Raw genomic sequence first — 15500 nt, 5'->3', positions numbered from 1 at the left:
TCAGAATCTAAATCCTTCTCACCCAGGTATCTGAAGCAAAACAGATCAAAGCTTTGGGATGCTTCTGCCTGATCCGTGGCACCAATTCTTCAGCCTCATAACAGAAAGAATGAAACGTACTTTTGTTGTTCAGTTTCTTAAAAGGCAGCTAGCAAGTATAAACTCTGCGGCCAGTTTGCTCCACCAGAAGGGAACAGCCATTATAATACATAACCAAGCTCCCCTTCAAGTAGTGGATTCTATATCTGACCCCCTGGGCCGGTATAATATTGTCATTGTTAAACATATTCACTTATTCCTCAGGATAGCATCTGCGTATCCTCCCAATGTGGACAGTATGCAGTCTGTGATCTATTTTTTCTCACACCTTCATGAGGTCACACATGGCCAGATCATTAGTGCCGTATTTAATGTAGTCCTCTACTCGAAATGGGACTAATACTCTCATATTTCTGTCAACCTGAATGTACTCCGAGCTGAGGTTATTATTTATTGTACTCTTTTTGACACATGGAGGGTTTTCAATCCTTAGGAATGCACTAATAACGTTCATTCTCACATTGACCTGTTTCTGTCAAATGGGATGGCAGTGCAGGGGTTTGTGGGATGCAGGGATCTTCCTTGTATCATTGTCAGATCATGCAGCGGTCTCTGTGGTGCTAGATGCGTTCAAGGCTCTGTAATAATCCCCTCATTGGAAGTCACAGTTGGTCTCCGATATTGGTAGAACTATACAGGAATTTTTCTTACTCAACCAGGCAAGCTTAATAAATGCCTACATGCGAAAACTTGCAAAAATCGCTCTGCTGGATATAGCACAAGTTTTAGGATCATAGGAATAAAGCTGATGCTCTACTTGCAGCTAAGCTCTGAACAAAGCACTCCAGTAACAGGATCTATAAGGACTCCTGGTGGACACTTAAGTTAGGATCCTAAGAAAATAGCTATGTGTTTTTAAAAAGTTTTACTTCAAATCTCTATAATCTTTTGTCTCACTGCAACTTCACGGGCGCCCAGTATCCTCTACGGACTACGAGAAAAGGATTTACCGGTAGGTAATTAAAATACTATTTTCTCTTACATCCTAGAGGATGCTGAGGTCCACATTAGTACCATGGGGATGTACCAAAGCTCCCAGTACGGGAGGGAGAGTGCATAAGCCCCTGCAGAACTGATTGACCAAACTGAAAGTCCTCAGAGGCCAAAGTATCGAACTTGTTCAACCCTGACCAAATAGCCGCTCGGCAAGGTTGTAAAGCCAAGACACCCTGGGTAGCCGCCCAGGAAGAACCCACCTTACAAGTAGAGTGGGCTTTAACAGATTTTGGACACAGCAATCCTGCTGTAGAATAAGCATGCTGGATAGTGAACCTGATCCAGCGAGAAATCGTCTGCTTAGAAGCAGGACACCCAATCTCGTTGGGATCATAAAGGACAAACAGACAGTCCGACTTTCTGTGAGGAGAAGTTCTCTTCACATAAAGCTTCAAAGCCCTCACAACATCCAAGGACTTTGAGGCAATTGAGGAGTCAGTAGCCACTGGCACCACAATAGGTTGGTTGATATGAAAAGCCGACACAACCTTCGGAAGAAACTGCTGATCCGTCCTGAGCTCAGCTCTATCTTCATGGAAAATTAAGTAGGGGCTTTTACAGGACAAAGCCCCCAATTCAGACACATGTCTAGCAAATGCTAACGCCAACATTGTTACCGCCTTCCGAGTGAGAAACTTGACCTCAACCTCCTGTAAAGGCTCGAACCAATCCGATTGTAGGAACTGCAACACCACGTTAAGATCCCAAGGTGCCGTAGGAGGCACAAAGGGAGGCTGGATGTGCAGGACCCCTTTCAAGAAAGTCTGAACCTCAGGGAGGGAAGCCAATTGTTTCTGGAAGAAAATGGACAAGGCCGAAATCTGGACATTTATGAAGCCCAAACGGAGGCCCACATCCACACCTGCTTGCAGGAAGAGAGAAGAAACCGCCCAAGTTGAAACTCCACCGTAGGAAACTTCTTGGATTCACACCAAGACACATACTCTTTCCAAATGCGATGGAAATGTTTAGCAGTTACTCCTTTCCTAGTCTGGCTCAGGGTAGGAATAACTCTGTTCGGAATGCCTTTCCGAGCTAAGATCTGGCGTTCAACCTCCATGCCATCAAATGTAGCCGTGGAAAGTCTTGATAAGCGAACGGCCCCTGTTGCAGAAGGTCCTCTCGAAGAGGAAGAGGCCTCGGATCTTCCAGCAGTAACTCCAGAAGATCCGCGTACCAAGCTCGTCTTGGACAGTCCGAAGCAATGAGAATCGCCTGAACCCTTGTTCTTTTTATAAGATTGAGAATCTCTGGGATGAGTGGAAGAGGAGAGAACACATACACCGACTGAAAGAACCACAGAGCCACCAGTGCGACCACCGCCACTGCCTGTGGGTCTCTCGACCTGGAACAGTACCTGCAAAGCATCTTGTTGAGGCGAAAGGCCATCATGTCGATTTGAGGTATGCCCCAAAGACTTGTCACCTCTGCGATCACCTCGGGGTGATATTGCAGCTCTGCTCTTTGTTCCGCCTTGTTGGTTTATGTAGGCCACCATCGTTACATTGTCCGACTGCACCTGAATGGCCTGATCTTGTAGAAGATGTGCCACCTGCCGAAAGCCGATGTACACGGCTCTTAGTTCCAGAATGTTTATCGGAAGGATGGATTCCAGACTTGACCACCTTCCTTGGAAGTTTTCCCCTTGGGTGACCGCGCCCCAACCTCTGGAACTTGCATCCGTGGTTAGAAGGATACAGTTCTAAATCCCGAACCTGCAGCCCTCCAGAAGGTGAGGCATTTGTAGCCACCATAGGAGTGAAATCCTGGCTTTCGGCGACAGACGTATCCTCTGGTGCATGTGTAGGTGAGATCCCGACCACTTGTCTAGGAGATCCAGTTGGAAGGACCGTGCATGAACTCTTCCGTACTGTAGAGCCTCGTAGGAGGTAACCATCTTCCCCAGAAGGCGAATACACTGATGAACCGATACCCGGGCAGGCTTCAAGACATCCCGGACCATTGATTGAATCACCAACGCTTTTTCCACCAGTAGAAACACCCGCTGCACTTCCGTGTCGAGGATCATCCCTAGGAAAGACAATCTCCTTGTCAGCTCCAAATGTGACTTTGGAAGATTCAGGATCCACCCGTGATCCTGGAGTAATTGAGTTGTGAGAGCAATGTTCTGCAACAACTTCTCCCTGGAAGATGCTTTTATCAGCAGATTGTCCAGATACGGAATTATGTTCACTCCCTGCTTGCGTAGGAGTAGCATCATCTCTACCATTACCTTGGTGAACACCCCCGGTGCCATGGATAGGCCAAATGGCAGTGCCTGGAACTGAAAGTGACAGTCCGACAGCGCAAATCTGAGATAAGCCTGGTGAGGTGGCCAAATCGGAATGTGGAGGTACGCATCCTTGATATCCAGGGATACCATAAATTCCCCCTCCTCCAGACCTGAGATCACCGCTCTCAGAGACTCCCTTTTGAACTTGAATTCCCTCAAATAGGGGTTTGAAAGATTTCAGGTTCAATATCAGTCTGACCGAACCGTCCGGTTTTGGTACCACAAAGAGGTTTGAGTGGTAATCCTGGTTTTCCAGTTGAGGTGGAACTAAGACAATGATATTTGCCTCTTCCAATTTTTGAATGGCTTCCTGTAGGATAGCCCTTTCTGTCAGCAAAGCCGGTAAGCCGGATTTGAAAATCTGTGAGGTGGGAGTTCTTGAAACTCCAGCCTGTACCCCTGGGACACAATATCTTGTACCCAGGGGACCAGGCCTGATGACGCCCAGACCTGACTAAAATTTCTTAGACGTGCTCCCACCTGCCCGATCTCCAGGCTGGGAGGTCCACCGTCATGCTGAGGATTTTGAGGAAACAGAACCAGGCTTCTGTTCCTGCGAACCTGATGGTGCAGGTTTTCTGGATTTTCCCCGACCACCTCTTAAGAAAGTGGAAGGGGGTTTGGACTTTTTAACCTTTGCGGTCCGAAAGGACTGCATAGTAGACGTAGGATAAGATTTCCTCGTCGGCGGAGTGGCTGAGGGAAGAAAGGTTGACTTACCCGCAGTTGCCGTGGAAATCCACGCATCCAACGCTTCCCCAAACAGAGCCGGACCTGTGAAGGGTAGGTTCTCCATGCTCTTCTTGGATTCCGCATCCGCAGACCATTGGCGCAGACAGGCATGGAAGATGTCCGTGCATTCAGATGACCAAGGTCCTTCATGGACTCCACCATAAAACCTGCAGAATCCTGTATGTGACGTAAAAACATTTCAATGTCACTTCTATCCATAGTATCCAATTCCTCTAGTAACGTGCCTGATCACTTTACTATGGCTTTACAAATCCATGCACTTAGTGCCACGCCTGTAGCCGTGTATATAGATTTGAGCGTAGTCTCGATCTTGCGGTCTGCCGGCTCTTTCAAAGCGGTAGATCCAGGGACAGGTAAAATCACCTTTTTAAACAATCTAGATACAGAAACGTCTACAATAGGGGGGTTTGCCCACTTTTTCCTATCCTCTTCAGGGAAAGGAAAAGCAATAAGAACTCTCTTTGGGATCTGGAATTTTTTCTCCGGGTTTTCCCAGGATTTTTCAAATAATGCGTTTAGTTCCTTAGGGTAAGTAAGGGAGGCTTTCTTATTGTCTGTAAAGTAAGCCTCCTCTACCTGTTCAAGTACCTTGTCAGCAATGTGTAAAACATCCCGAATGGCCTCAATCATGAATTGCACCCCCTTAGCAAGGGATGCCTACCCCCCCAATATATCCCCATCACCGTCTCCCGTATCAGAGCCGGCATCCGTGTCTACTTGCATTATCTGGGCAAGAGCATGCTTTTTTGGGCATATACCAGGGGATTTTGAGGAAGAATTGGGACCAGAATATGACAAAACCTGTACAGATTTTTTCAAAACCTGTGTTTCAATCTCATTATGAGCTATACCAGAAGAAAATAAGAATTTACTCACCGGTAATTCTAGTTCTCGTAGTCCGTAGTGGATGCTGGGGACTCCGTAAGGACCATGGGGATTAGCGGCTCCGCAGGAGACTGGGCACAACTATAAAGAAAGCTTTAGACTACTGGTGTGCACTGGCTCCTCCCACTAAGACCCTCCTCCAGACTTCAGTTAGGATACTGTGCCCGGAAGAGCTGACACAATAAGGAAGGATTTTGAATCCCGGGTAAGACTCATACCAGCCACACCAATCACACCGTATAACTCGTGATACAATACCCAGTTAACAGTATGATAACAACTGAGCCTCTCAACAGATGGCTCAACAATAACACTTTAGTTAAGCAATAACTATATACAAGTATTGCAGACAATCCGCACTTGGGATGGGCGCCCAGCATCCACTACGGACTACGAGAAATAGAATTACCGGTGAGTAAATTCTTATTTTCTCTAACGTCCTAGTGGATGCTGGGGACTCCGTAAGGACCATGGGGATTATACCAAAGCTCCCAAACGGGCGGGAGAGTGCGGATGACTCTGCAGCACCGAATGGGCAAACTCTAGGTCCTCCTCAGCCAGGGTGTCAAACTTGTAGAATTTAGCAAACGTGTTTGACCCCGACCAAGTAGCTGCTCGGCAAAGTTGAAGAGCCGAGACCCCTCGGGCAGCCGCCCAAGAAGAGCCCACCTTCCTCGTGGAATGGGCTTTTACTGATTTAGGATGCGGCAGTCCAGCCGCAGAATGTGCAAGCTGAATCGTACTACAGATCCAGCGAGCAATAGTCTGCTTTGAAGCAGGTGCACCCAACTTGTTGGGCGCATACAGGATAAAGAGCGAGTCAGTCTTTCCGACTCCAGCTGTCTTGGAAACATAGATTTTCAGGGCCCTGACTACGTCCAACAACTTGGAAGCCTCCAAGTCATTTGTAGCCGCAGGCACCACGATAGGTTGGTTCAGATGAAAAGCTGATACCACTTTGGGGAGAAACTGGGGACGAGTCCTCAATTCTGCCCTATCCATATGGAAAATCAGATAAGGGCTTTTACATGACAAAGCCGCCAATTCTGATACACGCCTGGCCGAAGCCAAGGCCAACAACATGACCACTTTCCACGCGAGATATTTCAAATCCACGGTTTTCAGTGGCTCAAACCAATGTGACTTTAGGAAATCCAACACCACGTTGAGATCCCAAGGTGCCACTGGAGGCACAAAAGGGGGCTGAATATGCAGCACTCCCTTAACAAAAGTCTGAACTTCAGGTAGTGAAGCCAGTTCTCTCTGGAAGAAAATCGAGAGAGCCGAAATCTGGACCTTAATGGAACCCAATTTAAGGCCCATAGTCACCCCTGACTGTAGGAAGTGCAGGAAACGACCCAGCTGAAATTCCTCCGTTGGAGACTTCCTGGCCTCACACCACGCAACATATTTTCGCCATATGCGGTGATAATGGTTTGCGGTTACTTCTTTCCTAGCTTTAATCAGCGTAGGAATGACTTCCTCCGGAATGCCCTTTTCCTTCAGGATCCGGTGTTCAACCGCCATGCCGTCAAACGCAGCCGCGGTAAGTCTTGGAACAGACAGGGCCCCTGCTGCAGCAGGTCTTGTCTGAGCGGTAGAGGCCATGGGTCCTCTGACGTCATTTCTTGAAGTTCCGGGTACCAAGCTCTTCTTGTCCAATCCGGAACAATGAGTATAGTTCTTACTCCTCTTCTCCTTATTATCCTCAGTACCTTTGGTATGAGAGGAAGAGGAGGGAACACATAAACCGATCGGTACACCCACGGTGTCACTAGAGCGTCCACAGCTATCGCCTGCGGGTCTCTCGACCTGGCGCAATATTTTTCTAGCTTTTTGTTTAGGCGGGACGCCATCATGTCCACCTGTGGTCTTTCCCAACGGTTTACAATCAGTTGGAAGACTTCCGGATGAAGTCCCCACTCTCCCGGGTGGAGGTCGTGCCTGCTGAGGAAGTCTGCTTCCCAGTTGTCCACTCCCGGAATGAACACTGCTGACAGTGCTAACACGTGATTTTCCGCCCATCGGAGAATCCTTGTGGCTTCTGCCATCGTCGTCCTGCTTCTCGTGCCGCCCTGTCGATTTACATGGGCGACCGCAGTGATGTTGTCTGACTGGATCAGTACCGGCTGGTTTTGAAGCAGGGGTTTTGCCTGACTTAGGGCATTGTAAATGGCCCTCAGTTCCAGAATATTTATGTGCAGGGAAGTCTCCTGACTTGACCATAGTCCTTGGAAGTTTCTTCCCTGTGTGACTGCTCCCCAGCCTCGAAGGCTGGCATCCGTGGTCACCAGGACCCAGTCCTGTATGCCGAATCTGCGGCCCTCTTGAAGATGAGCACTCTGCAGCCACCACAGCAGAGACACCCTTGTCCTCGGAGACAGGGTTATCAGACGATGCATCTGAAGATGCGATCCGGACCACTTGTCTAACAGGTCCCACTGAAAGGTTCTTGCATGAAACCTGCCGAATGGAATCGCTTCGTAGGAAGCTACCATTTTTCCCAGGATCCGCGTGCAGTGATGCACCGACACCTGTTTTGGTTTTAGGAGGCCTCTGACTAGAGATGACAGCTCCTTGGCCTTCTCTTCCGGGAGAAACACTTTTCTCTGTTCTGTGTCCAGAACCATCCCCAGGAACAGTAGACGTGTCGTAGGGACCAGCTGTGACTTTGGAATGTTTAGAATCCATCCGTGCTGTTGTAGCACTTCCCGAGATAGTGCTACCCCGACCAACAACTGCTCTCTGGACCTCGCCTTTATCAGGAGATCGTCCAAGTACGGGATAATTAAAACTCCCTTCTTTCGAAGGAGTATCATCATTTCGGCCATTACCTTGGTAAAGACCCTCGGAGCCGTGGATAGACCGAACGGCAACGTCTGGAATTGGTAATGACAATCCTGTACCACAAATCTGAGGTACTCCTGGTGAGGATGGTAAATGGGGACATGCAGGTAAGCATCCTTGATGTCCAGTGATACCATGTAATCCCCCTCGTCCAGGCTTGCAATAACCGCCCTGAGCGATTCCATCTTGAACTTGAATTTTTTTATATATGTGTTCAAGGATTTCAAATTTAAAATGGGTCTCACCGAACCGTCCGGTTTCGGTACCACAAACATTGTGGAATAGTAACCCCTTCCTTGTTGAAGTAGGGGCACCTTTACTATCACTTGTTGTGAATACAGCTTGTGAATTGCCTGTAACACTGCCTCCCTGCCTGAGGGAGTGGTTGGCAAGGCAGATTTGAGGAAACGGCGGGGGGGAGACGTCTCGAATTCCAGCTTGTACCCCTGAGATACTACTTGAAGGATCCAGGGATCCACCCGTGAGCGAGCCCACTGATTGCTGAAATATTTGAGACGGGCCCCCACCGTACCTGGCTCCGCCTGTGAAGCCCCAGCGTTATGCTGTGGACTTAGAGGAAGCGGGGAAGGACTTTTGCTCCTGGGAACTGGCTGTATGCTGCAGCTTCTTTCCGATACCTCTGCCTCTGGGCAGAAAGGACGCGCCTTTAACCCGCTTGCCCCTATTGGGCCGAAAGGACTGTACCTGATAATACGGTGCTTTCTTTGGTTGTGAGGGAACATGGGGTAAAAATGTAGACTTCCCAGCTGTTGCTGTGGAAACGAGGTCCGTGAGACCATCCCCGAACAACTCCTCACCTTTATAAGGCAGAACTTCCATGTGTCGTTTGGAATCTGCATCTCCTGTCCACTGCCGAGTCCATAACCCTCTCCTGGCAGAAATGGACATTGCACTAATTTTGGATGCCAGCCGGCAAATATCCCTCTGTGCATCCCTCATGTATAAAAGTGCGTCTTTTATATGCTCTACGTTTAGCAATATAGTGTCCCTGTCTAGGGTATCTATATTTTCTGACAGGGAATCTGACCACGCAGCAGCAGCACTGCACATCCAGGCTGAAGCAATAGCCGGTCTCAGTATAACACCTGTGTGTGTATATATAGATTTCAGGATAGCCTCCTGCTTTCTATCAGCAGATTCCTTCAGGGCAGCCGTATCCGGAGACGGTAGTGCCACCTTCTTTGACAAGCGTGTGAGCGCTTTATCCACCCTAGGGGATGTTTCCCAGCGTGACCTATCCTCTGGCGGGAAAGGGTACGCCATTAGTAACCTCTTAGAAATTACCAGCTTTTTATCAGGGGAAGCCCACGCTTCTTCACACACTTCATTTAACTCTTCAGATGGAGGAAAAGCTACTGGTAGTTTTTTCTCTCCAAACATAATACCCTTTTTTGTGGTACCGGGGGTATCATCAGAAATGTGCAACACATTTTTCATTGCCTCAATCATGTAACGTGTGGCCCTACTGGAAGTTACATTAGTCTCATCGTCGTCGACACTGGAGTCAGTATCCGTGTCGACATCTGTGTCTGTCATCTGAGGTAGCGGGCGTTTTAGAGCCCCTGATGACTTTTGAGACGCCTGGGCAGGCACAGGCTGAGAAGCCGGCTGTCCCACATTAGGTATGTCGTCAAACCTTTTATGCAAGGAGTCGACACTGTCGCGTAATTCCTTCCACAGCACCATCCACTCAGGTGTCAACCCCGCAGGGGGTGACATCACGTTTACAGGCATTTGCTCCGCCTCCACATAAGCCTCCTCATCAAACATGTCGACACAGCCGTACCGACACACCGCAAACACACAGGGAATGCTCTGACAGAGGACAGGACCCCCAGAGAGAGAGTATGCCAGCACACACCAGAGCGCTATATAACACAGGGATCCCACTATAAATGAGTGTTTTCCCTTATAGCTGCTTTTTTATATATCATATATATATATCTATACTGCGCCTAAATTTAGTGCCCCCCCTCTCTTTTTTACCCTTCTGTAGTGTTCAGACTGCAGGGGAGAGCCAGGGAGCTTCCTTCCAGCGGAACTGTGAGGGAAAAATGGCGCCAGTGTGCTGAGGGAGATAGCCCCGCCCCTTTTTCGGCGGACTTTCTCCCGCTTTTTCTGGAATACTGGCAGGGGTAATTTTACATCTATATAGCCTCTAGGACTATATATGATGTAGATTTGCCAGCCAAGGTGTCATATTGCCCTCATATTGACCGGAGTGTGAGGTGTACATGAGGAGCAATGGCGCACAGCTGCAGTGCTGTGCGCTACCTTGGTGAAGACCGAAGTCTTCTGCCGCCGATTTTCCGGACCTCTTCGTTGCTTCTGGCTCTGTAAGGGGGACGGCGGCGCGGCTCCGGGAACGAACACCAAGGTCGGGTCCTGCGGTCGATCCCTCTGGAGCTAATGGTGTCCAGTAGCCTAAGAAGCCCAAACTACCACCTGTTAGGTAGGTTCGCTTCTTCTCCCCTTAGTCCCTCGCTGCAGTGAGTCTGTTGCCAGCAGATCTCACTGTAAAATAAAAAACCTAAATATACTTTCTTTCTAGGAGCTCAGGAGAGCCCCTAGTGTGCATCCAGCTCAGCCAGGCACAAGAATCTAACTGAAGTCTGGAGGAGGGTCTTAGTGGGAGGAGCCAGTGCACACCAGTAGTCTAAAGCTTTCTTTATAGTTGTGCCCAGTCTCCTGCGGAGCCGCTAATCCCCATGGTCCTTACGGAGTCCCCAGCATCCACTAGGACGTTAGAGAAATCTGGGATATCATTCCCGTAATAGAAGCCACCCACTGGGGTTCGGATTCAGAAGGCTGAGACAGTATATTGCATTCCTGAGTACAAGGAATAGACTCTTCTGGAGAAGATACATACTCTGCAGCACAAGACACAGAGTCCCTAGACATGGCAATGTGAGATATTTCATACACACACACAGGAAAATGTCAGCGTCTCTGATCTGTGATCTGCAGGGAGAAAATGGAGCTGGTGAGTGCTGGATCCACTCTAAGGAGAAGCTCCACCCCCTAAAATGGAGCGTCTTCCTGCACTTGTAAGGGATTATACTGGCCTGAGGTATCGCATGCTAGCAGCAGTACAGAGTCCCTGATAGCTTAGATGACCAGTCTGTAGGGTATTACGCTGGCACAGGGCGCCCCACCACAGTACCTCTGAGCCCTCCAGAGCGCAGCGCTGCGCTCCCACCCTGACGCCGCCATTCTCACCGGCTCCCCGCTTGTCAGGGCGCCGGCGTCCAACTCACCTGGCTCTGTTAGGGGGTGGCGGCAGTGCTGCGGGAGCCTCGGGGGGTTGCGATCGACACCCTCAGGAGCTCAGTGTCCTGTCAGCGGAGATGGGGGCCATTAACCTCAGAGGGTTGGATCCTACTCCCCTCCTAAGTCCCACGAAGCAGGGAGGCTTTTACCAGTAGCCTCCCTGTGCCTAACTCTTAATAAAAAAACGAAAAGAACTCCTAGGAACTCCCCTAGCTGTGACTGGCTCCACCGGGCACATTATCTAAACTGGGTCTGGTAGGAAGGGCAGAGAGGGTGGAGCCAGCCCACACTATTAAACTCTTAAAGTGCCCATGGCTCCCAAGGGACCCGTCTATATCCCACGGTACTAATGTGGACCCCAGCATCCACTAGGACGTAAGAGAAATAGCTGGTTATAGCATTATCTGTAACTTAATACCTCTCCTTACATAACCCCGAAAATGAGCAACGTCAAGGTTAAATCTGGCCACATAATGCACAGTACTCAAAGTTATCCCCACAAATGCAGCAATTTTAGTCCTCTCTTGTCTAAAACAGACAAACTGGACTAACAAATGACTGTGTGTATAGGTAACATAAGCAAACCATTAAAATTCAGAGGAAGCATTTTGTTTTTTAGTACCTGATTAGAAAAATCTTGCCTGTGTTGTATTTCAAGTTGCATTCGAGCCTCACGCACTGCTTTCTTCTTATCTTGCTCAGCATTCTGTAATTCAACTTTTAATTCATCCAGCCGCTCTTTTTCCAATGCAGTTTGCGCAAATAAAGTTGGTTCTGTCTGAATAGCATGGTCTTCTAAACACTGCACTGGTTTTACTTTGTTACCTCTTAACGCTGTATCTAGTTTATGCCTCCACTCCTTCTCTAGATCTTGAATTTTTATTTCTGTTTTCTAGGTGAAAAATAAAAAAAAAAATATAATATAATATAATATATATATATATATATATACACACACACACACACACACACACACACACACACACACAGTTCTACGCTGTAAAAAAATAAGTCTTATAACAAGCATATACTACATAAACGCCAGTAAAAACCTTAATGGACAAATAACTATTTGATTTTTGTGTTTGAGGACATGTTCACTTTACCTAGCTAAAATAAGCTCAGCCACACAAAATGCTAGAAATCTGATTTTCTGGACTCCAACTAAATTTTACAGCTTGTCAGATATCAAATTGCTGAGTCATCCAGGAGATGCACGGGCTCTGTGCCACCCAGTCTCCTGCTACGGCTACTAGAATTTCACCTCTGCTGACAAACCTGCGCATAGTCCAGTTTATTAGAATGCTGCCACAGTTATCCAATCAGCTGTTCCACAAAAGTCTGTCAGTAGTACAGAAAGAGGTCAGGTTGTACCATCTCCTAATTAGAGGATTCCAGATATCCGATCTCGGGCAGTTAATGGAATGTAAAGGTTCCTACTATCCATTTAGTATGGATTAAGTTATTTGGTAAGGTGCTAATGCATACACAATGGAAAGCAAAATGCTTAAAGTGATCGAATAATCAAAAACCTGTTGATGTTCGTTTGTCCAGCAGTCTTTTGCCAATGCCAACTGAAGTTCAAATTGTTTTGTCATCTCCTCCTTTTCTCTCTGCCACAGAGCTTTTGCCTCAGACATAGATGACTGGTGTATGCCATCTAGCTGCATTTTTAGAGCTTGTGAAGACTTATCATTGTCTTGCAGTAAGTTCTCTCTCAACTAAAAATGTAAGTGAATAGTAAAGATTACTTTTGGGGACCAGGAAATTATTCATACAAGTACTATTTAAGCGCATTTACCTTCTCTTCATTTAGTTGGAATTCTTTTCTCACGCTGTCTCTGACATTATCTTCCAGAGTATCCTTCTCTTTACACACTGCTATATAGCACTCTTGCACTGTAGTCATCTCATTAGTCATTTCATTCATCTGGCATCTGCAATATTGTCATAATAGTTGGCATCTGTATGGAAAATAAACTAAGCATGGCACAGTCACACAAAAACACTTACTGTAACTGGGCAACTTTCTTCTCATAAGCCTGGCACAACTGTTCCTTTTCTGCTTCACAATTCTCACTTAACTCCTTTATTAAATGTTTCCTAATGTCATCATGATGCTGTTCATAAGTGCGCTCACACCTGGAATGACCAGGAGTGATTATTCACCATTTAATGAACAGACACATTTCACATGACTGTAAAACACAACAGATGGCTCTGAAAGAAACTCATTTTTATTTACAAGGACCATTACAGTAATATTTAAAATATGAAAATAAAAACCAAAATAGAATTTTGTGGGCTCATTTTTTTATCTGAATAAATTCAGGGATGGGGGAGTTCACTGAATTCTCATGGTATAGAGGGGAGTTTGGGTACTTTATGAAATTGGACAACCCTGACGATTTTAATTTAGTGACTAACCATAATCATCCCGGTTTCAAACTCTTGGAACATATCAAAATAACCCCCACAGGATCTACCTAAAAATGCCTTTGGATATCTGGTTATGGGTGTGTTTCACTTTGTGGTTCAAAAAATTGCCTTAAAATGTCAACATCTGTGTGACCCATATTTCCTCAAAAGAAAATGCTCTAGGGATTAGGGTTCTCCTGTTGAGGAACACTGCTCCCCTGTTTCTATGCTATGCAGCCCATGAAGACTAACATTTCGCTCCAACCAGCTCACTATCCTGTTTTTCTTAATTGAGGTGATAGGATGCACATTTCGCCATCTAGAAGCAATTCCTCTGACAGCTGGGAATGGCAGCAGGAAAAACCAAACGGCACATCCTCGGCTTGTTCCTAGTAATACGGGATGTAGTTAGGTGACCGGCGGTCTCACAATCCCTCCACCTACATCCCGCACTAACCCGACGGTCGGCATGCCGTCCAACAGGGACTATTCTCACTCGTGGGTGTCCACGACACTCAGAGTGGAAACAGAACCTGTGGCAAGCGCAGCACCAAGTCGCGCAATGGGTTTGTTGCGCACGCCCCACACCCAGTAAGATACAGCTAGTCACTGTACATCAGCAGCTCGTTCACTGCTGTGCAGAGGGGAAACTGAAGTTGAAAATAAATAAATTAAACCACAAATTCAATGCTGCAGAATAGTGTAAGCCCTCTACTCCCGTGGGAGCTTAAATAAAATGGATTGGCAGTCTAGAAGAGAGAGAGAGAGAGAGAGAGAGAGAGAGAGAGAGAGAGAGAGAGAGAGAGAGAGAGAGAGAGAGAGAGAGAGAGAGAGAGAGAGAGAGAGAGAGAGGGGAAATATGTTAAAAATTTCTTTGCCCAAAACGCTTAGCGGAGGCATATGTATTTTTTGTGACAAAGAAATTAAAAAGTTATATTACATTATATACAGTATTAATGTGTTTAAAGCAACCCTAAATTTCCTTCTATTTTTTTTTTTACTAAATTTGATTAAAATATCATCAGTGTTAAATGCATGTCTCAGTTGTCTATTTATGGGATTATAAAGAACTACTAAAGATTCTTGGGCAGTATCCAATTAGCCGCAGCAATTTACTGTGGCAAATTGACTTGCCAGGGGCTATCCCCAGTTATCGGGGATCATGAGGCACACAAAACAAAATCCCCGATAACCAGCCCTCAGAACACCATTGGCCCAGGAACTTATCCCAGATACCATATGTTTCGCCTGAAAACTGGTCATTTTTTGGCCCGGAATAAAAAAAAAAAAAAAAAAAAAAAAAGAAGGACTAATATTGGACATCCGATAATGGACATAGAGGTAAAAATCGTAATAGCCATTTTTTTTTGGCTGAACAATTAGCTCTGGTAATTCGGAACCCCCTCCCCCTTGTATCACTTATTTTCCCAGTACTTCTACTGTAGCTCTAGTTTTACATTTTATATTGCTTAACTAGGTGATTCATCGTGCCCTATGGGCACTCTTCACATTGTCGTAAGGGGCTACGCCACCTTAAACCTCGTACGACATTGTGGTGTTTAATAGGGTGGGTGGTGGAGGATTGGCTGTGGGTGGGATGCGGATGAGGACGGGGATTGGGAGGTGATGTGTGTGAGGTAGGTGTGGGTGGTGGAGAGGGGGTTTAGCAGGTGGTGGAGGGGGTGCAGAGGTACTGCTGTTGGGGGAGGTGCAGGTGCGTGCAGTCCACGGATGGAGTATGCACTTTGTACATTAAGGGGGGGGAGAATGTGGAGGGTGCCGGAGGTAGTGTGCTTGCTGGAGTGGCGGGTGCGAGCGGTACTGAATGTTTTGACAGTGGTCATATTATAGAAATTCATTTACAACAGTAAAAACAAAAAAAAATATAACATGCTTCATACATGATTGCCAGATTTGC

General features: G+C 46.9%; 1 protein-coding gene across 6 annotated transcripts in view; it reads right to left on the bottom strand.

Annotated features, from left to right (window-relative positions):
• Positions 1 to 15500, bottom strand: part of CEP152 (centrosomal protein 152) — a 260473-nt gene that overhangs the window by 112299 nt on the left and 132674 nt on the right. For 5 of the 6 annotated variants that reach the window (XM_063926048.1, XM_063926043.1, XM_063926045.1 and 2 more), the window contains 4 exons: positions 13178 to 13306; positions 12966 to 13101; positions 12697 to 12885; positions 11787 to 12056 (listed from right to left, as the gene is read on the bottom strand). In XM_063926048.1, coding sequence (XP_063782118.1) covers positions 11787 to 12056; positions 12697 to 12885; positions 12966 to 13101; positions 13178 to 13306 — 724 coding nt within the window. The remainder of the gene's footprint in view (positions 1 to 11786; positions 12057 to 12696; positions 12886 to 12965; positions 13102 to 13177; positions 13307 to 15500) is intronic. The other variant, XM_063926046.1, reaches the window with a different exon arrangement.

Source organism: Pseudophryne corroboree, chromosome 6 (genome assembly GCF_028390025.1).
Source record: "Pseudophryne corroboree isolate aPseCor3 chromosome 6, aPseCor3.hap2, whole genome shotgun sequence".
Lineage (NCBI taxonomy): Eukaryota > Metazoa > Chordata > Amphibia > Anura > Myobatrachidae > Pseudophryne > Pseudophryne corroboree.
This window is presented reverse-complemented; position numbering and strand designations above follow the sequence as displayed.